The sequence below is a fragment of the Rhinatrema bivittatum genome, chromosome 2, assembly GCF_901001135.1.
Source record: "Rhinatrema bivittatum chromosome 2, aRhiBiv1.1, whole genome shotgun sequence".
Taxonomy (NCBI): Eukaryota; Metazoa; Chordata; class Amphibia; order Gymnophiona; family Rhinatrematidae; genus Rhinatrema; species Rhinatrema bivittatum.
The window spans coordinates 11690163-11715785 of record NC_042616.1 but is presented as its reverse complement, the minus strand read 5'-3'; the positions used below and the strand labels follow the sequence as shown (position 1 = coordinate 11715785).

General features: G+C 47.9%; 2 protein-coding genes across 3 annotated transcripts in view; both read left to right on the top strand.

The window, feature by feature from the left end:
* The first annotated feature begins 4154 nt into the window (after positions 1–4154).
* Positions 4155–15002, top strand: LOC115083541 (zinc finger protein 226-like). Its single transcript, XM_029587426.1, has 2 exons — positions 4155–5157; positions 12410–15002. The coding sequence occupies exons 1-2, from the start codon at positions 4971–4973 to the stop codon at positions 13009–13011; spliced, it is 789 nt and encodes a 262-aa protein (XP_029443286.1). The 5' UTR covers positions 4155–4970; the 3' UTR covers positions 13012–15002.
* A 6975-nt stretch (positions 15003–21977) lies between these two features.
* LOC115083540 (gastrula zinc finger protein XlCGF52.1-like) overlaps positions 21978–25623 on the top strand; it is a 39319-nt gene continuing 35673 nt past the window's right edge. For both annotated transcript variants that reach the window (XM_029587424.1, XM_029587425.1), the window contains exon 1: positions 21978–22349. In XM_029587424.1, the coding sequence (XP_029443284.1) occupies positions 22191–22349 (159 nt within the window). In that variant the 5' untranslated portion in view covers positions 21978–22190. The remainder of the gene's footprint in view (positions 22350–25623) is intronic.

Genomic DNA, 25623 nt, shown 5'->3' with positions numbered 1-25623 from the left:
TCTGTGCAAGTTACCCCCATGCCTTCTGTTAAGGGCAGTAACTGCCGCTCCGTGCAGGTTATCCCCATGCCTTCTGTTAAGGGTAGTAACTGCCGCTCCATGCAGGTTACCCCCATGCCTTCTGTTAAGGGCAGTAACTGCCGCTCCGTGCAGGTTATCCCCATGCCTTCTATTAAGGGTAGTAACTGCCGCTCCGTGCAGGTTATCCCCATGCCTTCTATTAAGGGTAGTAACTGCCGCTCCATGCAGGTTATCCCCATGTTTCTGTTAAGGGTAGTAACTGCCACTCCGTGAAGGTTACCCCATGCCTTCTGTTAAGGGTAGTAACTGCCGCTCTGTGCAGGTTATCCCCATGCCTTCTATTAAGGGTAGTAACTGCCACTCCGTGCAGGTTACCCCCATGCCTTCTGTTAAGGGTAGTAACTGCCGCTCTGTGCAAGTTACCCCCATGCCTTCTGTTAAGGGCAGTAACTGCCGCTCCGTGCAGGTTATCCCCATGCCTTCTGTTAAGGGTAGTAACTGCCGCTCCATGCAGGTTACCCCCATGCCTTCTGTTAAGGGCAGTAACTGCCGCTCCGTGCAGGTTATCCCCATGCCTTCTATTAAGGGTAGTAACTGCCGCTCCGTGCAGGTTATCCCCATGCCTTCTATTAAGGGTAGTAACTGCCGCTCCATGCAGGTTATCCCCATGTTTCTGTTAAGGGTAGTAACTGCCACTCCGTGCAGGTTATCCCCATGCCTTCTGTTAAGGGGAGTAACTGCCGCTCTGTGCAGGTTACCCCCATGCCTTCTGTTAAGGGTAGTAACTGCTGCTCTGTGCAAGTTACTCCCATGCCTTCTGTTAAGGGTAGTAACTGCCGCTCTGTGCAAGTTACCCCATGCCTTCTGTTAAGGGTAGTAACTGCCGCTCTGTGCAAGTTACCCCATGCCTTCTGTTAAGGGTAGTAACTGCCGCTCTGTGCAGGTTACCCCCATGCCTTCTGTTAAGGGTAGTAACTGCCGCTTTGTGCAGGTTACCCCCATGCCTTCTGTTAAGGGGAGTAACTGCCGCTCCCTGCAGGTTACCCCCATGCCTTCTGTTAAGGGGAGTAACTGCCGCTCCCTGCAGGTTACCCCCATGCCTTCCGTTAAGGGTAATAACTGCCGCTCCCTGCAGGTTACCCCCATGCCTTCAGAGGCAGCTCTCTGTCACATCCTCTCTGTTCCTTACCCTCTCCCTCATCATTCCCAATCTCCCTGCCTCTCCTTTCTATGATTCTCTGTTATTTCTATAAATCAGATAATGTATGAATCTGAGCTCTCAGTCTGCCAGTCCCAATATTCCTGAGAGCGCAGTCCCAGCTGATCCTGAATCCTGCAGCCTTGTGTGCAGCCTCAGCTCCTGCTGTCAGTGCTGGGCGGGGGAGGCAGAGGGCAGCAGTCAGAGGCCGCTCAACCCCAGGATCCCTCCCTCCCCCCTCTCTTCTCTTCCAGATTCCCTCCTACCTACACCCCACTCTCCCTGCTGTGTCCCCCACCGCCTTCCTTCTGAGCTCTTTCCCCTCTCCCAGCTCTCTCCAGACTCCTTCCTCTCTCACATCCTTCCCCCTCTCTCCTGTTTCTCCTTTCCCTGCTGTGTCCCAGCCTCCTTCCCTTTCTCCTAGATTCCCTCCCTCATCCCTCTTTCCTTCGTGCTCTCAGTCCCCAGACTCTCCCTGATCTAAACTTGCAGGCAGTGCACTGCCTGGGACTACACTTCTCACAGTTCCCACCTTCGCTGTACCTATTTCAGCCCAGAACAAAATGAATCGGGGAGGAAGGTGCGTTAGCCGCCCCCCCCCCCCCCCCCCCCCCAAAACAATGAACATCAACTGATGCGACCCTGCATCCCGCAGGGTACGCAAAGGAGGACTGAAGCAAAGTCACGGGTGGTATCATGACTAGCTGCAAGATGCCGGAACTCATGAGCTTTGAGCAGGAGAAGTGGGAAAGGGGAGGAACCCACCTTCCCTGTAGCTGAAGAAAAGGCAGTGAACTACATTTCCCAGCGTCCAATACGCAGCTGCAGCTTCCCTGTGCCTTCTCCCTCTTTGTTGACATCACCTTCTGTTATAAGGGGGCGGGGCTTACTGGGCAGAACATAAACACTGAGCGCCTGCAACCAGCACAGCCCAGGGCTGCTCCCATCCCCCACCCCAGGGACCGTGCAGGGAGGGAGCCGGGGCTGGAAATCCTGCTCTGGAGAAGGGGCAGGAGAATGGCTGCAGGGCTTTCTGCTCAGCAGGTAGGGGACGGGCAGGGGATGCAGCCTGGGACTGATCCCATCCCCCAACCCAGGGAGCGTGCAGGGAGGGAGCCAGGGCTAGAAATCCTGCTCAGGAGAAGGGGCAGGAGAAATGGCTGCAGGGCTTTCTGCTCTGCAGGCAGGGGATGCAGCCTAGGGACTCCTCCCATCCTTCACCCCAGATGGCTGTGCAGAGAGAGAACCAGGGTTGGAAATCCTGCTCTGCTTACTGTAAAGGGTGTTCTCCATAGATAAATAGCAGGATGAATTAGCCATGAGATGCTGTCTTCCCTGGATAGCAGACTTTCCTGCTCTGTTAGCTTTGAAACAGACTGAGGAGATTCTTAGGCAATGCCCATGTATGAATTCCTGCACATGCTCAGTAGAGCTCAAAGCTATAATGACTTGTGGGTCAATACAGTAAAGTGCGCTCCAGCGGAGCGCACTGTTAGCCCACGTTTTGCTGCGCTTTTTCGACATGCTATTTTTACCCCTTATACAGTAAGGGGTAATAGCGCGTCAAACGCGCGGCCAACCCCCCCCTCCCGAAACTAATAGCACCCACAACATGCAAATGCATGTTGATGGGCCTATTAGTCATTCCCGCGTGATCCAGAAAGTAAAATGTGCAGCCAAGCCGCACATGTTAATTTCTGCCGGCACCAGGAAAGCGTACAGAAAAGCAGTAAAAACTGCTTTTCTGTGCACCCTCCGACTTAATATCATGGCGATATTAAGTCGGAGGACCCAAAAGTTTAAAATAATCAAAAATTTAAAAAAAATTTAAATCGGCCTGCAGCTCGCGGGTTGAAAACCGGACGCTCAATTTTGCCGGCGTCCGATTTCCGAACCCATGGCTGTCAGCGGGTTTGAGAACCGACGTCGGCAAAATTGAGCGGCGGCTGTCAAACCCCCTGACAGCCGCCGCTCCTGTCCAAAAAGAGGCGCTAGGGATGTGCTAGTGTCCCTAGCGCCTCTTTTTACCGCGGGCCCTAATTTGAATAAATTATTTTTCTGAATCGCGCGCACAGTGTCCGTTTACTGTATCAGCCTGAAAGTCGGTATGCACAGTGCGCATAACATCGCGTGCGTACATACGCGCACAACCTATTAAGTGCAGAATACAGGTAAAACCGGGTGCATGGGCTGCGCACGCGCCTCGCTGTGGCCTGCATAGGCACCCAAAATCCGTGCGCATAAAATTTGGAAGTGGAAGAATATCATCCCCGTTGTCAACTGAATGTCGGTAGACTTTTGGTGTGATATCCGGAAGTCTCAGACCCGATCCGAAAATCGGACCCCCTGTTTGTCCTTCACGGTGGAAGGAAGTGGGGCGAACCAGCTTCGCGGGCTACCTTAGCTCGCTGGATTAAGGAGGTGGTCACGGGAGCCTACGTGGAAGCAGGAAAGCCATTACCTTCTCGGGTTAAAGCTCATTCCGCTAGGGCTCAGGTGGTCTCATGGATGGAGGTTAGACTGCTGTCTCCCGTTGATATCTGCTGAGCGGTGACGTGGTCCACCTTGCACACCTTCTCCAGGTTCTACTGCCGGGACGTTGAGGCCCGAGAGGATTCAACCTTTGCAAGGGCGGTGTTAACCGGACCACAAACAGCCTCCCGCCCTGCTCGGGAGTAGCTTTTGTACATCCCATTGGTCCTGAGTCCATCTGGCTACACGCTAGGAAATGGAGACATTGCTTACCTGATGGTTTTGTTTTCCTTAGTGTAGACAGATGGACTTGACATCCCGCCCATGGCTGCCCAAGAACAGTGCCAGGGAGCAGATATCGATTCCAAGAGATTACGGGTAAGCATCTATAATCTTCCTGGGGTTCAGTGTTTGGTTGAGGACAGTTACGGTTATCCGTTTTTTTATCAAGTTTTTCATTAGTATGTCCACATTGGCTTTTGGAGGGCCGAGGTCACCGCAGGGGTGCATCTAGGGTGACGTCAGCTTTGAAACCTGACTCCGTCTCCATCTGCCGGCAGGGGAGCCTCACCCTTTGGTCCCGAGTCCCATCTGTCTACACTAAGGAAAACAATATTATCAGGGGAGTGATTTCCCCATTCTCTCTCCTATGCATCCTCCTCTTTCTTCCTCACCCACAGAGAAACATAGAAACATGATGGCAATAATCAGTCGGTAGAGCCCATCGAGAGAGCTCTCTAGGGTCAAGCACATTTCCAGCACTTCTGAGTTTGGGGCAAATCACTTTACCCTCCATTGCCTGAGGTACAAACTTGGGGCTGGATTGACTAAGCTGCGTAAGGTGGTACTGAATGAGAGAGAGCATTTATTACATGATAAATGCCTACTGCAGCAACATCATGTGATATTTTACCCCACATGCTGTGGGGATGCTAATGAGCTGCTTTGCTTTTCGTGTGATAGTTTTGGATTTTCCCAGCTTGTTTCCATGGAGTTTTTCCACAGGGGGGAATCTCAGACAGTTTCCACTGCTTCGGTACCCAGTTCTGCAGCTTTGGAAGCCCCCGTGGTATTTTCCGTGGCTCATGGTATTTTTTGTTCTCTCTCTGGGAAAATTCTGACCCCCTTAGGTTGTAAGTGCTTTGGGACAGTACCTGAATGTGATCCGCTTTGAAGTGCTGAAAGACAACATATAAATCACACGAATAAAAGTCTGGCGGGTCCTGGCGTCCTCTGTTCCATGATAAAACGTGAGGAGAATAAATGCAGCTGAGATCTGATGCACGCTGAGCCCCCTCCACGTGTCCCTGAGTGTTTCTGGTTTGTGTTTCAGGTGCCGGTGACGTTTGAGGACATCGCTGTCTCTTTCTCCCAGGAGGAGTGGGGGTATTTAGATGAAGGGCAGAAGGAGCTTTACAGGGAGGTGATGAAGGAGAATTATGAGACCCTGAGCTCTCTGGGTCTAGGTAAGGACTGCATTATCTGAATCTTTATCAGACACAGGGCCTGATTTACTGAAAGTCATTATTCCTTTTTCTCCTACTCCTTCTGCATTGCTCTGTGTCTGGGCCGGTACCCGAGATTGGTTTGTGGTTTTTCACTTGAGAGCAGCCCCTGCCAGTCAGTCTGAAATGTATCCCCCGTTTCTGTTGAGATAGGGAGACTCAGAACAGATTTACATGTATTTTGATAGCTCACCTGAGGACACTTGCTGCTGAGCTTCCATAAAGTTAAGAACATAAGAAGTGCCCTGTTGGGTCAGACCAAGGCCCATCTAACCCAGCATCCTGTGTCCAACAGCAATCATTGCTGATCCCAAGGAGCCGGCAGATCCCCAAGAGTTGAGCTATTTCTTGTATCTCACTCCCATGGATCCACGTGGGCTTTCCCTCGTTCATCCGGTTAATAACCGTTTATGGATTTTCCCTTCAGGAGCTTAGATAAAGAGCACCCAGACGCGAATGACTGTAAACTGCCTGTGTCGTTTGCTAGCAAAGAGGTTGTGAAGACAAAGGGAAAATGAAAGTACAAATAATTCTTTGTGACCCTCCATTGCCTCAGGTGCAAACTTTGTGCGCCCTCTGGGGACAGGGAAATCCCTCCAGTACCTGAAGGTAATCCGCTTTGAAGGGCCTGAGAAAGCGGAATGTAAATAAATAGCGTATTTTAACACACCTACCTACTTTGTCCTGTCCTCTTCTGAACTCCACCGTGTAAGCTGCCTTATCCATAGCTCGATTGCGCACTGAGTGAAAACAATCTTCCAGGGATTTATGTTAAAGCCGCCGGCTGCTGGTTTCATGGAGTGCCCCCTAGACCTAGTCCCACTCAAGAGTTTATAAATCTCAACCCTATCCCCTCTCTTCTATGCTAAACAGCCCTAATCGGTTTATCCTTTCTCCGTACGGGAGCTTCCATCCCCTTTATCACTTTTGTCACCCTTCTCTGTACCTTTTCCTATGTCCCCATGTCTCTCTTGAGATGGGGGTGGCCAGGACTGCGTTCGCACCTTGGATGTGCACAAAGGCGCAGTATGAGATTCTCAGTTTTGTTCTCTCTGTTCCTTTCCAAATAATTCCTAGCAGTGTGTTTGCCTCTTTGAGCTGAAGATGTGAAGGTATTGGCCACGGGGTCTCCGAGGTCCTTTTCCTGGGTGGCGACTCCTAACACGGAGCCCAGTACCGTGCACTTACAGTTCGGATCATTTTCCCCTGCGTGCATTACTCTGCACTTGCCCACGTCTGCCGTCTAGAAGCCCAGTTTCCTGTCTCACAAGGCCCTTCGGCAGCTCTTCACAGTCCGCTGCCGTTTTCGTGTCTCCAAACAATATCGTGTCGTCTGCAAAGGCAGTCACCTCACTCGTTTGTACTTTCTGCAGATCATTTATGAATGTGCTAAACAGCACAAGGCCCTGGGGTGCTCCACCTTTGGGAAACTGACCATAAAGACCGTATAGGACGTTTCAACTTGGAGAAGAGACGGCTGAGGGGGGATATGATAGAGGTGTTTAGAATCATAGTATCAAGATGTCATCCATTAGGTTACTATCCGTTAATGTTAAGGGTTTAAATAGCCCACGTAAACGGCAATTGTTTGGGGCAGAGGCCCAGATCTCAGGCACCGCTATTACATTCTTGCAAGAAACGCACTTAGGGGTAGATTTTCAAACCGTACTTTTGCTGGCGCATCAGGCGCAAGCAAAAGTACGCGGGATTTTAGTAGATACGCGCGTAGCCGCTAAAATCCTGGATCGGCGCGCGCAAGGCTATCGATTCCGTATAGCTGGCACGCCGAGCCGCGCAGCCTACCCCCGTTCCCTCCGAGGCCACTCCGAAATCAGAGCGGCCTCGGAGGGAATCCTCTAACGCCCTCCCCTCACCTTCCCCTCCCTTCCTCTACCTAACCCACCCCCCCGGCCCTGTCTAAACCCCCCCTACCTTTGTTGGGGGATTTACGCCTCCCAGAGGGAGAAGTAAATCCCCGCGCGCCAGCGGGCCGCTGGCGCGCCTAGTCGCAACCCAGGGGCGGATCCGGAGGGCGCTGGCCACGCCCCCGGACCGCCCCGGGCCGTAACCACGCCCCCAAAACGCTGCCGACGCCCCCAAAACGCTGCGCGGATCGGGCCCGACCCCGACACGCCCCCCTCGGAAAACCCCGCGAGTCCCGGGGTCTGCGCGCTCCGGTGCGCCTATTGAACATAGGCGCACCGGCGCGCAGGGCCCTGCTCACCTAAATCCGCCCGGATTTAGGCGAGCAGGGCTCTGAAAATCCGCCCCTTAAAGCGTGGTTATGAGCGCCTATTGAAGTGGCCGCTATTCCCCCTGCAGTTCTTTGCAGCGGCTTCAAAATCAGCAAAAGTACGCTGGGGTGGGAATCCTGTTCCGTAAAGAATTTCAGTGCCGAGTTCGAAAGATCCAAGGAGGACCCTAGGGGGGGCGTTTTTTATTTTTACAAATAGAAGTGGGGAGGGAGATGTATTCCTTGCTGAACATATATGCTCCGAGTACTGAACACTCTGCTTTTGTTATCGATAGCATCTTGGGCGCGGCGGGGAGAGCCATTTTGTGATGGCCGGAGATTTTAACTTCACGGTCCAACCCTGATTGGATAATTCAACGGGGGCATGGTCCGGGAGCAAATTCAAGTAGGAAGCACCTTAAATCCTTCATTCAGAAATGGCAATTACTGGATATCTGGAGGCACAGGTATCCTTGTGTCAGAAACTACACTTTCTATTCTAACCCTTATAAATCCTATTCGAGGAGAGATTTCTTTTTAGTGGATAAAGTTCTTAGTCAGAGGATTACTGGGGTGGATATAGGCCAGATAACATGGACAGATCACACCCCCGTATGGATTGAATTACAGATATCAGGCAGAGACCCTAGGAAGAGATTTTGGAAACTCAACGATACCTTATTGGAGGATGGGGCCTGTTGCTCATCTCTACAAGCTGCCATTGCTGAAGACGAGAAACATAATGGGGCCGATAGAAAAACACCTCATTATATTGGGAATGTTTAAAAGCTGTGCTTTAGAGGAAGATTCGTATCTCAGGCAACTTTAAAAAAAAAAGGAGAAAAGTTCTTAAATTTGCAACAAGCTAGACGTTCCCTTTGCTTCTTTAATTTAGACGTTATTTCCTTACAGCTCAACCTTCCAAAACAGGAGCATTTTGAACAGGGAAATAAGGCCAGTAGGCTCCTAGCTAGAAGGCTGAAACAACGACTGGCCCAAAATCAAATCCCTAGGATTTGCGGCGTAGACAGGTCCTCATTGACCTCTTCTAAGGAAATTCAACAATGATTTCAGCAGTTGTATGGTGACTTGTATAAGGTGGACTCCAACATCTTGGAGGGGAGGATAGATTCATATTTAGATCAGGTTAATCTCCCAAGTATCTTGGAAGAGGAAAAACAATTTTTTGAAAAAGAAATAACACAGATTGGAGTACTACAAGTGATCAATGATCTTAAAACTAACAAAGCCCCAGGATTAGATGGTTTCCCCCGCTCAATTTTATAAAACATTTGCACATGAATTGACATCCCCTCCCCCTTACCCCCCTCATAGCACTATTTAACTCCATATGTACTGGAACATCCTTGTTTTCGGGGTCCATTGTCACCGGGGTTACTATCTTGGCCAAACCTGGCCGCGATCCTTTAGAGTGTGAGTCTTATAGACCTATCCCTTTAATTAATATTGACTTAAAGATATTAGCCAAAATTTTAGCAAATCGTTTAAATAGAGTCATGGCAAAATTAGTACATCCTGACCAGGCAGCCTTTATCCTGGGCAGGATGGCAGCTGATAACGTCCGCAAGATTATTGATCTTATTTGGTGGGTAAAACAGGGACAAATCCCCGCAGTACTACGCTCGGTAGAAGCGTAAAAAGCGTTTGATATGGTCCATTTGGCCATATCTGTTTCACACTCTAGAGAGGATGAATTTTGGACCCTTTTTTCTGAGGTGGTTATCCAAGCTGTACGAATCTCCAAAAGCCTGTGTCAGAGTTAACAGATCCTACTCGGATCCCTTTCCCATTCAGAGAGGAACAAGACAGGGTTGTCCCCTATCCCTGTTACTATTTGCTTTATTTTCAGAACCCCCTAGCAATACAGGTTCGGGCACTGACACCAATTTCGGGGATAGATGTGTGTGGCTCAGATTATAAGATGTCACTTTTCGCAGATGACATTTTGTTTACTTTGTCCAGGCCACAAAACTCCTTAAAAGGGGGAGGTAGAGGTGCTGTCTGAGTTTAGCTCTGTTTCTGGCTTTACGTTAACCCTTGGGAAGTCAAGAGGTTTTAAAAAGCTTTGCCTTTAGAACAAATATCGACCTCAAAACAGATGTTTTCTTTTAAATGGGAAAACCAGAAAATAAAATACCTAGGTATTTTAATTAGCAATGAGACTGAGGACTTATTTAGTTTGAACTATCCCCCCGTGGTCTCTAAGGTCTTTAAGGATTTCGATAATTGGTCTCGATTCCCACTAGCATGGATGGGTAGAATAGCATCGATAAAAATGTATTTATTTATTTGTTTGTCAGATTTTGATCTCGTCGTTCAGGCACGCCATCGCAACGGTTTACAATATGTTATAAAAGACATCCATAAATAAACTGAAAGCGTGCATGGAAATAGGAACTCGTAGTCCATGTTCTCCCAAAGCTCAACTACCTTTTTCGGTCACTACCGATACACATGTCTACCGCTGCGCTGAAACGCTGGCAGAAATGCATTTTTTGCAAATACATAGCAGAGGAAATCGCCCAGGGCGGCCAGCAGCGTGATGGGCTGGCATAAGTTGAGAGGCAGGCAGGGGGTCCCCCACTTGAGGGGTGGAGTGAACGGGGAGGCCAGAAAAGGCGGGTAGCAACGGGGCACGTATTCTGGGGAAGTCTGCTGATTTGGGCTCTTAACCTGGCAGCCTCGTTACACCTGGATAGTTAACAAACACCTCCTCCCAACCACTAACACTACTGTCCACGTATGGAAACAGTGGCAACTTAAATTGATGGGCAGAAGGTTTTTTTTTTTAGCTTCTCACTGTTCCCTAATAGTCATTTTACCCCAGGGTGGAACTCACCTCTCTTTGTGGATTGGAAAACAAAAAATAAGATTTTATTATTGGGGAATGTACGGGGCCCTGACGGGTTGTTAACTTTCACAAATATTAAAGAAAACCCCCCAGCTACTGGATAAAGCCATGATTCCAGATGTACAATTACGTGGCTTCTTAATAAATGAAATGAAATGGTGTGAGCAGGCACACAAGGTAAAAGGGGGAATTACCCCACGAGCCACAGCCTTCTCAGTAATGCCCCTCGTAAGAAGCCCGCCTACCATAGAGGCGTGGGGAAATGTCTTAGGAAAAGAACCTGAGGACGGGACATGGGATGTGGTCTTTCTTAATACTAAACGGAGCTCTGTTCTTCGGGCTATTATCAGAAAGCAGTTACAAAGTTTTATTGAGATGGCACCTTACCCCCGTCCGGTTGCACAAAGCCTTTATATCTAGCGGAGACCTGTGCCAGATGGGAAGCGGTCACAAGGGCTCCTTTCTTCCATCTGTGGAGGGAGTGGCCTATGATTGTGCGATTTTGGGGGGAGGGGGCAGTTTCTCTTTTAATCCAGCAAGTGCTACAGATTACTATTCATCTATCCCCCGAAAATGCTCCAGGAATGATTGGTTATTGGCGCATCAAATTATCCTAGCTGCTGGATGTGTTATAGCGTCTGCCTGGAAGTTGCCCAATCCTCCGTCACTTCAAAGTTAGACAAGAGGTGTGAGCTCTGTAAGCTGACAGCCCGAAAACACCACGTTCTACCAAGGTTCTCTTCAATAAGGTCTCCGTACTTACAGTGGCGGGCTAGGCAGAAACCCATAGGTAGCAGGTTAGCCATTCCATCTGTGTTTACAACTTTGTATCTCAGCAAAGAACCTTTGAGTTACAATTAAGCTACTAGCCTATGAGGTAGATCTTTAAAAATTACGCCGGATTTTATAAGATACGCGCGTAGCCACGCGTATCTTATAAAATCCGGGGTCAGCGCGCGCAAGGCTGCGCAAAATTGGCAGCCTGCACGTGCCGAGCCGCGCCGCCTGCCTCCGTTCCCTCCGAGGCCGCTCCAAAATCGGAGCGGCCTCAGAGGGAACTTTCCTTCCGCGTCGCCCCACCTTCCCCTCCCTTCCCCTACCTAACCCACCTCCCGGCCCTATCTAAATCCCCCCCCCCTACCTTTGTTGGGCAAGTTACGCCTGCTTGAAGCAGGCGTAACTTGCGCGCGCCGCCTCGCATCCCCCGGCACAGGCCGCAGTGCTGGGGGACTCGGGACCGCCCTCCCGGCCTGCCCCCAAACCGTCGCCACGCCCCCGGACCCGCCCCGGCCTGCCCCTGACCCAGGACACGCCCCCTCCCGCCCCTTTTATGAAGCCCCGGGACTTACGCGCGTCCTGGGGCTTTGCGCACGCCGGCGGCCTATGCAAAATAGGCACGCCAGCACGCAAGTGCCCTTTGCGCATAAATCCAGGAGGACTTTACGCACGCAGGGCTTTTAAAATCTCGCCCTAAGTCTGGAATCGAATAAGTTGCAATTTAAGCACAAACGCGAGCTATTATTGTGATGTATATTTTCTTATGAGTTTTATTCGATGTTTTCACAAGTTTAAAAACGTTCAATAAAATATCATTTACAAAACAAAAAGCACCAGTCCAAGTACAGATCCCTGGGGCACTCCACTGTTTACCCTTTTCCACTGAGAAAATTGACCATTTAATCCTACTCTCTGTTTCCTGTGCTTTAACCAGTTTGCAATCCACGAAAGGACATCGCCTCCTATCCCATGACTTTTAGTTTTCTTAGAAGTCTCTCATAAGGGACTTTGTCAAACGCCTTCTGAAAATCCAAATACACCACATGTACTGGTTCACTTTTATCATCATGTGTTTTAAGAAACAGTGCATTGAGTTTGTTCGCGCAGTTTTAACTCATGTGATTGAATTGGCCCCCTAGGTTGTGCATATTTACGTCATCAAGTCTCAGCTCCTAGGGCTTTTGGTGCAGCTTTCATGGTCCCCAGTGATTGGTCAAAAATATGCAATTTTATCATTGTGTGACTGTTGTAGAACAGAGAATATAGGATCAGAAACCCAGAAACATTTGCATGGGCACTAATGCATGATGAATCACTTCTTTTATCACCAGCAAGGTATGCAATCACACAGAATATAAAGAAGGAGGAGAATCGAGAAGAAGTAGGACTGATCCTAAGCAATTCAGGAAATGCCTGTCAGAATGTTTCCAAGGGGATTGAGAGGAGAAATACAAGAAATAGTCAGCAAGAATCGGAGAAGAAACAGCAAGAACCTGCAGGAGACTCACCAGATGGAGTTACTGAGTGTGAGAAAAATGACAGGGAACTCACAGACATCCCTGAGCAGCAGAGACAGCTGAGAGCAGAGCCACAATTCCAAAGTAATAACAGTGATCAAATGACTTCTGACCTTCACCAGACACAATGCAAAGGGAAGAAATCCTTTCTGTGTGATGTCTATGGAAAAGGCTTTGGTAAGGAATCACATTTAATATTGCACCAGAAATCCCACCCACTCAAAACACCATTTCTGTGCAAAAAATGTGGGAAAAGTTTCAATCAGGGAAAAACTCTAAAAGTGGATGATTCACCAAGGAAAGAAAAACCCCTTCAATATTCTGAATGTGATAAATGTTTCAGTTTGAAATCTAATCTTAGCCAGCACAAAAGAATTCGCACTGTTGAGAAACGATTTCAAATGTTCTCAATGTGATAAATGTTTCTATAAGAAATATGATTTTACAAGGCATGAAAGAATCCACACAGGTGAAAAACCATTTCAGTGTTCTGAATGTGAGAAATGTTTCAATCAGAAAAGCAAACTACTATTACATGAAACGACCCACTGGAAAGAGAAACCATTTAAATGTTCTGAATGTGATGAGAGCTACACCTGTAAATCGAAACTGGCAAAACATCATGGAATCCACTCTGGAGTGATTCTATTTAAGTGTTCTGAATGTGATAAGTGCTTCAGCTATAATTACCTTTTATTACAGCATATAAGAATGCACAGTGGAGAGAAACCATTTAAATGTTTAGAATGTGATAAATGTTTCCATCTGAAATCTAGTCTTGGCAAACATAAAAGAATCCACACTGGTGAGAAACCTTTTCAATGTTCTGAATGTGATAAATGTTTCAGACAGAATTTCCAGTTACTACAACATGGAAGAATTCACACTGGTGAGAAACCATTTAAATGTTCTGAATGTGATAAGTGTTTTCATCTGAAAAGAAATTGGCTATTTCATGAAATGAACCACATGAAAGAGAAACCATTTAAGTGCTCTCAATGTGATAAATGTTTTAATTGGAAATCGGGTCTTACAAGGCATGAAATAATTCACAATGGTGAAAAACCATTTAAATGTTCTGAATGTGATATGTGTTTCCGTCTGAAAAGAAATTGCCTATTGCATGAAATGAACCACAGGAAAGAGAAACAATTTAAATGTTGTCAGTGTAATAAATGTTTCAATATGAAATCTGATCTTACAAAGCATGAAATAATTCACAGTGGTGAAAAACCATTTAAATGTTCTGAATGTGAGAAATGTTTCAATCGGCAATGCAATTTGCGAGCACATGAAATGCTCCACAGAAAAGAGATATCATTTAATGTATTGAATGTGATAAAAGTTGCAGTTTGAAATCTAATCTTAATATGAAAGAATTCATACTGGTCAGAAATTATTGAAATATTTTTCACATTAAGCATATTTAAATCTGAAATGTGGTCTTAAAAGGCATGAAAGAATTCACAAAGCCACTGAAATGTTCTTATTGTGAGAAATGTTTTGGTCTGAATACTCTTCTTAGCAAGAAAGAATTCACACTGTTGAAAAACCTTTTAACTAGTCTCACTGTGATAAATGTTTCAGGCTGAAATAATAAAATTTTACAAAGCTTGAAAGAATCCACAGTGGAGAGAAGCCATTTAAATGTTCTTAATGTCATAAACTAGTACAGAGAGGAGAAATCAGAATTTATTACATCTGTTAAAAAATGCAAATACATTTGTAAATTAAAATATCAAAAGATCTACTCCAGATGCCACAAGATACATATTTCTCTGCTCTTTATATTAACTCCACCGATTCTCCCTATTTCAATTCTGAATGTTTTATGATCATCCAATCTGAAACTGCTGCCTTTCAAACAAAAAGTAAAATCATCATATCTTGGAATCGAAATGCATGCACCAGGAAATGAACTTGACTTTATTCAAAATCAACAAAATACCTTATTTTAGTATCTCAGAAAAACAAAGGAACATTAATGGGAAGAGACTCATTAATCTATGTGAATATCTAGAATTATATATCTTGTATGGCAGAGGAAAGGGAGACTCACTGGGCTGATTTACCTTCAGCTGAGGGCAGGGACAAATTGTGGGGGGTTTTTTTTTTAATGCTATAATGAACCTGGACATTAAAGAGTTTTATACCCTGACTGTCAAACCCAAATCTTATCACATTAGATGGTCCTATACATTAATAGATAAAAGCAAACACAGTACTTAGTAGCCCATCCCAAAATCTTCACCGACTCCCTCCAAAGTACATATGAGGACCCTGAAGTAATGCAAATTCCTTATTGTCCATGCCAGACCAGTCCAGGCAGGTTGCTTATGTCCTTCTGCTATGCTGTTTCCTTTATATTCTGCCTGATGTACTGTAATTGTGCTGATTGAATAAACATTAAAAATACAAAGAGCTCTGTGGTGTGTCCATTGACGCCCAGCATTTTATTGTTGGGCCTTTGACTCAGTGTGGCAGTGAGATCGGCCAGACTCCCTGTCATACTGACTGATCGTGGGAAGTCCGTCCCACAAGTCCCCACAGACATTGTAATCGGCAGGGTCTGGAGGATCCTGAGCACTTGCTCTAATTCTCTCTGGCTCCATGAAGGGGGCTCCGTCTGGGGAGAGCAAACATTTCTTCTCCCCCCACCTCTTCTCTAGGCTCTGGAAGAAGCGCAAGCTGCAGTTAATTTCCCATAGGAGCTGGGCTCGAGCGTGTACAGAGGTCTCGTGGTCTCGCTCCTCCTCTGCCCGTACTCTGCTTGTGTTCTATCTGCAGTTGGTGCTTGGTGTCAGGGAGCTCCTCCTTAAGTCACTTCGTTTGGAGGTTCCACTCCCCGTTATTGTCTCTTGTATACTGGTAGCAGAGAAATCCGAGAAGGACCTTACCCAAAAGGTGAGTGAGTAGAATTCTGCCTCAAACTCTTGCCAGTCCTCCCAAAACCCTTGGACTGCCATCACAAGCCATTGCTCCTCTCATCGTGAGTTGTTGAAGTGCTAGCGAGTGGCCTGAGGGCAGTCAGGGACAGGTCTCACCTTCCACAGCCACCACCGGGTGGTCCATGAAGGCTGCCACCTCACTGGCACTAGAAAGGGGCTTGTGACATTATCCTGAATGTGAAAAAAGGTCAATCCAAGAGTGGAGCACCTGCCCAAACCACACGCTAATGCAGGTGTGGCCTTCAGATGCCTCAGAGGGATGCTTTTGCCAGGCGTTGACCAGGGAGAGGCAGTGAGCCCACCTCCCCTAGGACAGCTGTCAAGGAGCAAGATAGTCCTCACCCCAAGAGTCGCGCTGCTTGAGGGTGCAATTGAAATCGCTCCTAAGCATGACCTCATCGGCGTCCAAGGTGTCCAGATAGGCTGACATCCGGCAGAAGGCTATTCCTCCTTCCCATTCCGCTGTCAGGCCACACACGTTAATTAGGTTAATTGTGCAGCCCTCGAGTTGGACTTAGAGGTGGAACATCGGGCCTGGCACAGGAAGTCTGACATTCAGCACTTTGCACTGCAGGGATTCCACCAGCAGGAGGGCCACCCACCCCTTTCACCACCCCAGTGCTGGAACTCCATCCTGCCGCTGTACCCAGGAGCCAAGTTGCCTCGGAGGGAGGGAGTCTCCGTAAGAAAGTCACTGAATACCTTCCTGCCTGAAGGAAGGAGAGCTCCCAGTGCCTTCGGAGATCCCACCTGCAGCCATTGACATTCATAAAGTCAAACGTCAGAGCCATTCTCAGATGGCAAATGTTTGGTCACAAGGAGTGGCAGCTTACAAAGGGCTGCCTGCCCCATGTTGATCCTCTGTCTCCAACCCAATCAGATAACAGGAAGGGTGAGGGGTGGGGTCAGCTCAGTCAGGGGGTCGAGGGGCCCTGAGAGGCCAGTGGACTCTGTACCATTCACTGACCCTCCTACAATGGGATGCTCCTCATCCCCTACCTCCCTGTGTGAGGAAAGAGACCTCCGACTAGGAGCCGAGGAGGCTGCTGTCTGGCTTTCATGTTCTGTATTGGGCCGGAGTGAAACCCTCATGACCCCCATCTGGTGCCTTGACTCCTGGGGGAATTCTGCGCAAAAAAATGTAAAATTCTGCGCAAAAAAATGTACAATTCTGCAAAATTCTGCAAACTTTATATTGGTCAAAATAACACAATGTACATAATATTCTTTAAGTAATTACATTTTAAATTAATACAGAAAAAAATTATTACTTAATGATGCAGAATTTTAAATATTTTGAGCAGAATTTCCCTAGAAATTCACTGTAAGAGAGCCCCTTCCACTCGCTCTCCCTACTCCCCTGGCCACTTTGCCCTCAGGCCCCATCTCCTCCCCCTGCCAATATTTCTGCCCTCCACCTCTAGGCTCTACTCCTTACACTCTATCGCCAGCCCCAGAGATTGACCCCGTTCTCAGTACTGCCCCTCACACACATGCTCCCTCTCTCTAATACACATACACACAGCCTCATACAGGCTCTCTCACTCTCTCACACACACACACACCCTCATACAAGGTCCCTCTCTTGCATGCACACCCACACAAGCTCCCTTTCTCTCTCACACATACCTCACACAGGCTCCCTCACTCTCTCACACACTCACATCCCCTCATACAGGGCCCTCTCTCTTGCATACTCACCCACACAAGCTCCCTTTGTCTCTCACACATACACCCTCACACAGGCTCCCTCTGTCCCTCCCTCCCTCACACACATGCTCCCTCTCTCTAATACACATACACACACCCTCATACAGGCTCCCTCACTCTCAAACACACACACATCCCCTCATACAGGGCCCCTCTCTCTTGCATACACACCCACACAAGCTCCCTTTCTCTCTCACACATACATCCTCACACAGGCTCCCTCTGTCACACACATGCTTCCTCTCTCTAATACACATACACACACCCTCATACAGGCTCCCTCACTCTCACACACACACACATCCCCTCATACAGGGTCCCTCTCTCTTGCATACACACCCACACAAGCTCCCTTTCTCTCTCACACATACCTCACACAGGCTCCCTCTGTCCCTCCCTCTCTCACACACATGCTCCCTCTCTCTAATACACATACACACACCCTCATACAGGCTCCCTCACACTCACACACACACATCCCCTCATACAGGGCCCTCTCTCTTGCATACACACCCACACAAGCTCCCTTTCTCTCTCACACATACATCCTCACACAGGCTCCCTCTGTTACACATATGCTCCCTCTCTCTAATACACATACACACATCCTCATACAGGCTCCCTCACTCTCACACACACACACATCCCCTCATACAGGGCCTTCTCTCTTGTATACACACCCACACAAGCTCCCTTTCTCTCTCACACATACATCCTCATACAGGCTCCCTCTGTCATACACATGCTCCCTCTCTTTAATACACATACACACACCCTCATACAGGCTCCCTGACTCTCTCACAGACACACATCCCCTCATATAGGGCCCTCTCTCTTGCATACAGACCCACACAAGCTCCCTTTCTCTCTCACACATATATCCTCTCACAGGCTCCCTCTGTCACACACATCCTCCCTCTCTTTAATACACATTCACACATCCTCATACAGGCTCCCTCACTCTCACACACACACACATCCCCTCATACAGGGCCCTCTCTCTTGCATACACACCCACACAAAAACTCCCTTTCTCTCTCACACATACATCCTCACACAGGCTCCCTCTCTCTAGTACACATAAACACACCCCCAATACAGGCTCCCTCACTCTCTCGCCCACACACACACATCCAAAGTTTTCAGTTCAAAAACACGGACTTTGATGAAATGGGGAAGTACCTGGAGGAAGAACTAAAAGGCTGGGAGAACGAGAGAGATGTGGATCAACAGTGGACCAATCTAAAAGGAGCAATTACCAAGGCAACTAATCTATATGTTAGAAATGTAAAGAAAAGCAAAAGAAAAATGAAACCTATCTGGTTCTCAAAGGAGGAGGCTGACAAAATAAAAGTTAAAAGAACAGAGTTCAAGAAATATAAAAGATCCCAAAGGGAGGAGCACAAAGAAGAATATCTGATAGAACTGAGGGAGACGAAGAAATTAATCAAGAAAGCGAAAAGTCAAGCGGAAGAGAGGATTGCCAAGGAGATAAAGAGAGGTGACAAAATGTTTTTCAGATACATCAGAGAAAGGAGAAAAGTTCAAAGTGGTATAGTGAAATTGAAAGGTGGAAAGGATCAATGGATGGAGAGAGATGAAGAAATGGCAGAAATATTAAACAAATACTTCAGTTCTGTGTTCACTAAAGAGGACCCTGAAGAAGGACCAACACTAGTTAACAAGAAACTGGAGGGGAGTGGAGTAGATGTAACGCCATTTACAGAAATGAGAAAAATTGTTAGAAAAAAACTGAAAGGAGCAGCTACAAAAGTAAAAAATGTGCAAGAGGCATGGTCATTGTTAAAAAATACCATTCTAGAAGCACAGTCCAGATGTATTCCACACATTAAGAAAGGTGGAAAGAAGGCAAAACGATTACTGGCATGGTTAAAAGGGGAGGTGAAAGAAGCTATTTTAGCCAAGAGATCTTCATTAAAAAATAGGAAGAAGGATCCAACAGAAGAAAATAGGATAAAGCATAAACATTGGCAAGTTAAATGTAAGACATTGATAAGACAGGCTAAGAGAGAAATTGAAAAGAAGTTGGCCGTAGAGGCAAAAACTCACAGTAAAAACTTGTTTAAATATATCCGAAGCAGAAAGCCTGTGAGGGAGTCAGTTGGACCATTAGATGATCGAGGGGTTAAAGGGGCACTTAGAGAAGATAAGGCCATCGCGAAAGATTAAATGATTTCTTTACTTCGGTGATTACTGAAGAAGATGTTGGGGAGGTACCCGTACTGGAGAAGGTTTTCATGGGCAATGATTCAGATGGACTGAATCAAATCACGGTGAACCTAGAAGATGTGGTAGACCTGATTGACAAACTGAAGAGTAGTAAATCACCTGGACCAGATGGTATACACCCCAGAGTTCTGAAGGAAATAAAAAATGAAATTTCAGACCTATTAGTAAAAATTTGTAACTTATCATTAAAATCATCCATTGTACCTGAAGACTGGAGGATAGCTAATGTAACCCCAATATTTAGAAAGGGCTCCAGGGGCAATCCGGGAAACTACAGACCGGTTAGCCTGACTTCAGTGCCAGGAAAAATAGTAGAAAGTATTCTAAACATCAAAATCACAGAACAAATAGAAAGACATGGTTTGATGGAACAAAGTCAGCATGGCTTTACCCAGGGCAAGTCCTGCCTCACAAATCTGCTTCACTTTTTTGAAGGAGTTAATAAAAATGTGGATAAAGGTGAACCAGTAGATGTAGTATACTTGTATTTTCAGAAGGCATTTGACAAAGTTCCTTTCGTGGATTGCAAACTGGCTAAAAGACAGGAAACAGAGAGTAGGATTAAATGGACAATTTTCTCAGTGGAAGGGAGTGGGCACTGGAGTGCCTCAGGGATCTGTATTGGGACCCTTACTTTTCAATATATTTATAAATGATCTGGAAAGAAATATGATGAGTGAGATAATCAAATTTGCAGATGATACAAAATTGTTCAGAGTAGTTAAATCACAAGCAGATTGTGATAAATTGCAGGAAGACCTTGTGAGACTGGAAAATTGGGCATCAAAATGGCAGATGAAATTTAATGTGGATAAGTGCAAGGTGATGCATATAGGGAAAAATAACCCATGCTATAATTACACAATGTTAGGTTCCATATTAGGTGCTACTACCCAAGAAAGAGATCTAGGCATCATAGTGGATAACACATTGAAATCGTCGGTTCAGTGTGCTGCGGCAGTCAAAAAAGCAAACAGAATGTTGGGAATTATTAGAAAGGGAATGGTGAATAAAACGGAAAATGTCATAATGCCTCTGTATCGCTCCATGGTGAAACCGCACCTTGAATACTGTGTACAATTCTGGTCGCCGCATCTCAAAAAAGATATAATTGCGATGGAGAAGGTACAGAGAAGGGCTACCAAAATGATAAGGGGAATGGAACAGCTCCCCTATGAGGAAAGACTAACGAGGTTAGGACTTTTCAGCTTGGAGAAGAGACTACTGAGGGGGGGTATGATAGAGGTGTTTAAAATCATGAGAGGTCTAGAACGGGTAGATGTGAATCGGTTGATTAATCTTTCAGATAATACAAAGACTAGGGGAAACTCTAGGAGTTTAGCAAGGAGCACGTTTAAAAGAAATCACTCAATGCACAATTAAGCTTTGGAATTTATTGCCGGAGGACGTGGTTAAGGCAGTTAGCACAGCTAGATTTAAAAAAGGTTTGGACAAGTTCCTGGAGAAGTCCAGTACCTGCTATTAATCAAGTTCACTTAGGGAATAGCCACTGCTTATTACTGGCATTAACAGCATGTAGACCTATACGTACCGCGCGGTATATAAAAAATCTCCAAAAAATCTATTTAATGTTTTTTTACTTGCCAGGTACTTGCAAACTGGATTGGCTACTATTAGAAATAGGATGCTGGGCTTAATGGACCCTCAGTCTGACCTAGTACGGCAACTTCTTATGTTCTTGTAGGGGAGCTGTGACAGAGACATATAAATACCTCCAAGGTTTCCTTGCAGAGCAGTCAAGCCTCCTTCAGAGGAAAGGAGAGACTAAAACAGGGCTTCCCAAACCTGCCCTGGGGACCCCACAGCCGGTCGGGTTTTCAGGATATACTGAGTCTCCATGATATGCAAATTTATCTCATGCATATTCATTGTGGATATCCTGAAAACCCAACCGGCTCTGGGGTCCCCAGGACAGGTTTGGGAATCCCTGGTCTAAAAAGAGGAGTCATGGGATGAAGGTGAGAGGGGCACATTATGGAGTAACCTAAGGAAATATTTCTTTACAGAGAGGGGAGTGGATGCATGGAGCGGTCTCCCTGTGCAGGTGGTGGAACAAGGACAGGATCTGAATTCAGGAAAGCCTTGGATGCACACAGAGGATTTCTGAGGGAGTGGTAGGGACTGTAAAGCTGAATAGTTGGTGTGGGTGGGCAGACTCCATAGGCTGTGGAGCCTTTTTCTGCTGTCATGTTTCTATGATTCTCTGTTAATTCTATAAATCAGATAATGTATGAATCTGAGCTCCCAGTCTGCCAGTCCCAATATTCCTGAGAGTGCAGTCCCAGCTGATCCTGAATCCTGCAGCCTTGTGTGCAGCCTCAGCTCCTGCTGTCAGTGCTGGGAGGGGGAGGCAGAGGGCAGCAGTCAGAGGGGGCTCTCTCTCACATCCTCTCTCTTCCTTACCCTCTCCCTGATCCTTCCCAGTCTCTCTCCCTCCTGCTTCCCCTCTCTGTGCTCTGTCCCTTCCCCTCTCCCTCTTACTTTCACTTCTCCCTGCTCTGTTCCTCTCCCCTCAGGGACCAGCGCTTAGTTCCCAGGCTCTCAGAAGCAGGGTCACTTATTTTGCTTATTATAAATAAAACTGGGCTCATTAAATCCCTATTACAAAAAGCCATGGTCTGGACCTACAAGTCCCATAGTTCCCATCCTCTCCTTTCCCTTTGGTGATGTCACTTCCTGCTGGAAGGGGGCGGGGATTGCTTTCTAGCACAGTCCTTCGATCCGGAAACGCTGGAGAGAAGCCCAAACCTGCCCGCACCCCAGGGCTGGAAATCCTGCTCTGGAGAAGGGGCAGGAGAATGGCTGCAGGGCTTTCTGCTCAGCAGGTAGGAGACTGGCAGGAGGGGGGCAGGGGATGCAGCCTGGGACTGATCCCATCCCCCACCCCAGGGACCGTGCAGGGAGGGAGCCGGGGCTGGAAATCCTGCTCTGGAGAAGGGGCAGGAGAATGGCTGCAGGGCTTTCTGCTCAGCAGGTAGGAGGGGGGCAGGGGATGCAGCCTGGGACTGCTCCCATCCCCCACCCCAGGGACCCTGCAGGGAGGGAGCCAGGGCTGGAAATCCTGCTCTGGAGAAGGGGCAGGAGAATGGCTGCAGAGATTTGAATACTTCCCCAGGTGAAAGATCTTCCTGCCAAGGTCTGTTGTTGCTCATTCCTCTCCAGGGACGTCCATATCAGTCTCAGTAAAAGATTGAAGGTGAGAGGGCTGGCAGGAAGAAGAGCTTTGAATGTGCTGACAGCAGGGCTCCAGGAAAGAGGAGGGTGAATGCTTTGCAGGAGAAAAGGAGACCAACCTCTTTAATTCTAGTGAGATAGAAACAGAGGAAATAAGTTGCATGTTTGTTTGTCTGTGCTAATGAAAATGGAATACAAAGAAGGCAAAGGGAACAGAGAATAAAAGGGATTATAAATCCTGCAGCTGCTTCTTTCAGCTAAAACACAACAAAGTAACTGCAGAGCGGGAATGTCTGTGCCCTGATGCTGCGATCAAGGATTTATTTGGCAAACAAAGGAATATTTTTATGTCTGACCCTGGAATTCCTTTGAAATGAGTTCACAACTGAACTTCTGAGAGGGAATCCCCTGTGAATGCAAAATTTCTCCTATTAGTAGGTGAAAACCTTCACTTTCCTAGCGTGTAGCAGATGGACTCAGGACCAATGGGTATAGTGTGCTCCTGATAGCACTTGGAGACGGATCAGATTTCAATCTGACGTCAGACCCCCAGTACATTTACCCCTGCAGGAAGTGCAGCTCCTCAGTATTTTCCTTCTCTCTAGCAGTTAGTGACTCCCAGGTCCTCCAGGGGCAGAAATTCGCAGCGCTTCAGTCCTTACAGGAGCAACTATCAAGCGCCCCGCCCTACGGGCAGGGACCAGTCCTTTCGGACCAAGCACAACAAGAGGGGAGCCAGCTCGGGTACGGGCCCCAGCCGCACCCCACAATGAGATTCAGCCGACCCGTCCAAGGGAAGAAGCCATAGGGGGCAGACTAGCCCTATTCTACCACAGATGGGTCGAGAGAACCTCGGACAAGTGGGTCCTAGCCATCATTCGGGAGGGGTACTACCTGGATTTTCTACGAACCCCTCCGGACAAGTTCGTGGAGTCCCCCTGCCACGACCCCTCCAAGAGGGCGGCAGTGGAAGCTACACTGTGCAGACTACTGGCCCTCAAAGCCATAACCCCAGTGCCTCCACAGGAATTAAATACTGACCATTATTCCATTAATTTTATCGTTCCCAAGAAAAAGGGAACATTCAGGCCCATCCTGGACCTCAAGTCGGTCATCCGCCACCTCAGGATCCCTCGCTGCCGCATGGAAACCCTACGATCCGTTATAAGGGCGATACAACCAGGAGAGTTTCTCACATCCCTGGATCTTGCGGAGGCCTACCTACACATCCCAATTCATCAGGAACACCAGCGCCATCTACGCTTCAAAGTCCTGGACCGTCACTACCAGTTCCGGGTGCTTCCCTTCGGGTTAGCCACAGCTCCCCGGACATTCACCAAGGTAATAGTGGTGGTGGCGGCAACACTGAGGAAGGGAAGGAATCCTCGTTCACCCTTACCTGGACGATTGGCTAATCAGGGCAAAGTCACCGGAGGAAAGCCGCCAAGCAACCAGCAGAGTCATAACTCTACTGGAAAGCCTAGGATGGATAGTCAACACAAACAAAAGTTCCCTACAGCCCTCATAGTCGCTGGAATACCTAGGAGTCCGATTCAACGCCAAAGAGGACCCCCACAAGGAGATCAAAATTGTGGAACCGGCTGCAAACCTTGGTGAACGATCCTCGTCCCACAGCATGGGATTACCTGCAAGTCCTCGGGCTGATGGCATCCACACTGGAAGTTGTGCCATGGGCGCGAGCTCACATGAGGCCCCTACAGCGCTCACTTCTATCACGGTGGAGCCCATGGTCCCAGAACTACACTGTACGTCTATTACTCCTGGGCAGTGTTCGAACCCAGCTACGGTGGTGGCTGCAGGCCAGCCACATGAGCCGTGGATCAAGACTATCCTCCCCAACCTGGACCCTACTCACCACAGATGCCAGTCTGCGAGAATGGGGAGCACACTGCGAGGAGCTAACCACCCAAGGGCAGTGGAACGCAGAAGAGGCGGGATGGAACATCAACCGCCTAGAAGCGCGGGCAGTCAGACTGGCCTGCCTGCGGTTCACTCACAGACTTCGAAACAAAGCGGTCAGAGTAATGTCGGACAACGCCACGACAGTGGCCTACATCAGCCGGCAGGGGGGAACCAGAAGTCAACAGGTGTCCCTAGAAATAGACCCCCTGATGGCGTGGGCGGAAGCAAACCTCCAGGAGATCTCCGTCATCCACATCTCTGGGAAAGACAACATCACGGCAGACTTGCTCAGCAGGGAAAGTCTAGACCCAGGAGAATGGAGGCTGTCGTCCACAGCCTTCAAGATGATAGTGGATCGGTGGGGGACACCGGACATGGACCTTCTGGCAAACAGATCCAACGCCCAAGTATCCAGATACTTCAGCCGCAGGCAGGAACCGCAGTCCCAAGGGATCAATGCCCTGGCCCCCGGGGACCCTACTATACGCCTTCCCACTGTGGCCCCTACTGGGCGCAATCATTCACAAGATACACCTACACAAGGGACTAGTTCTTCTGGTGGCTCCAGACTGGCCAAGAAGACCCTGGTACGCAGACATGAGAAGACTGCTGGCAGGGAACCCACTACCCCTGCCCCCACATAGGGACCTGCTACAACAAGGTCCGATCCTCCATGAGGACCCAGCTCAATTCTCTCTTACGGTCTGGCAATTGAGAGGGCTTGCCTGAGAGAGCGGATACTCGGGGGCGGTAATCGACACTCTCCTCAGAGCGCACAAGTTCTCCACATCGCTAACGTACATAAGGATCTGGAGAGTATTTGAAGCCTGGTGCGAAGACCACAACATCAATCCATTTACAGTTCCCGTGATCCTGGAATTCTTACAGAACGGACTACAGAAGGGTCTGTCCCTCAACTCCATCAAGGTACAGGTGGCCGCATTGTCATGCTACGGCTCCAAGAGCGAGGGCAACAGCATAGCTTCTCACCTGGACGTGTCA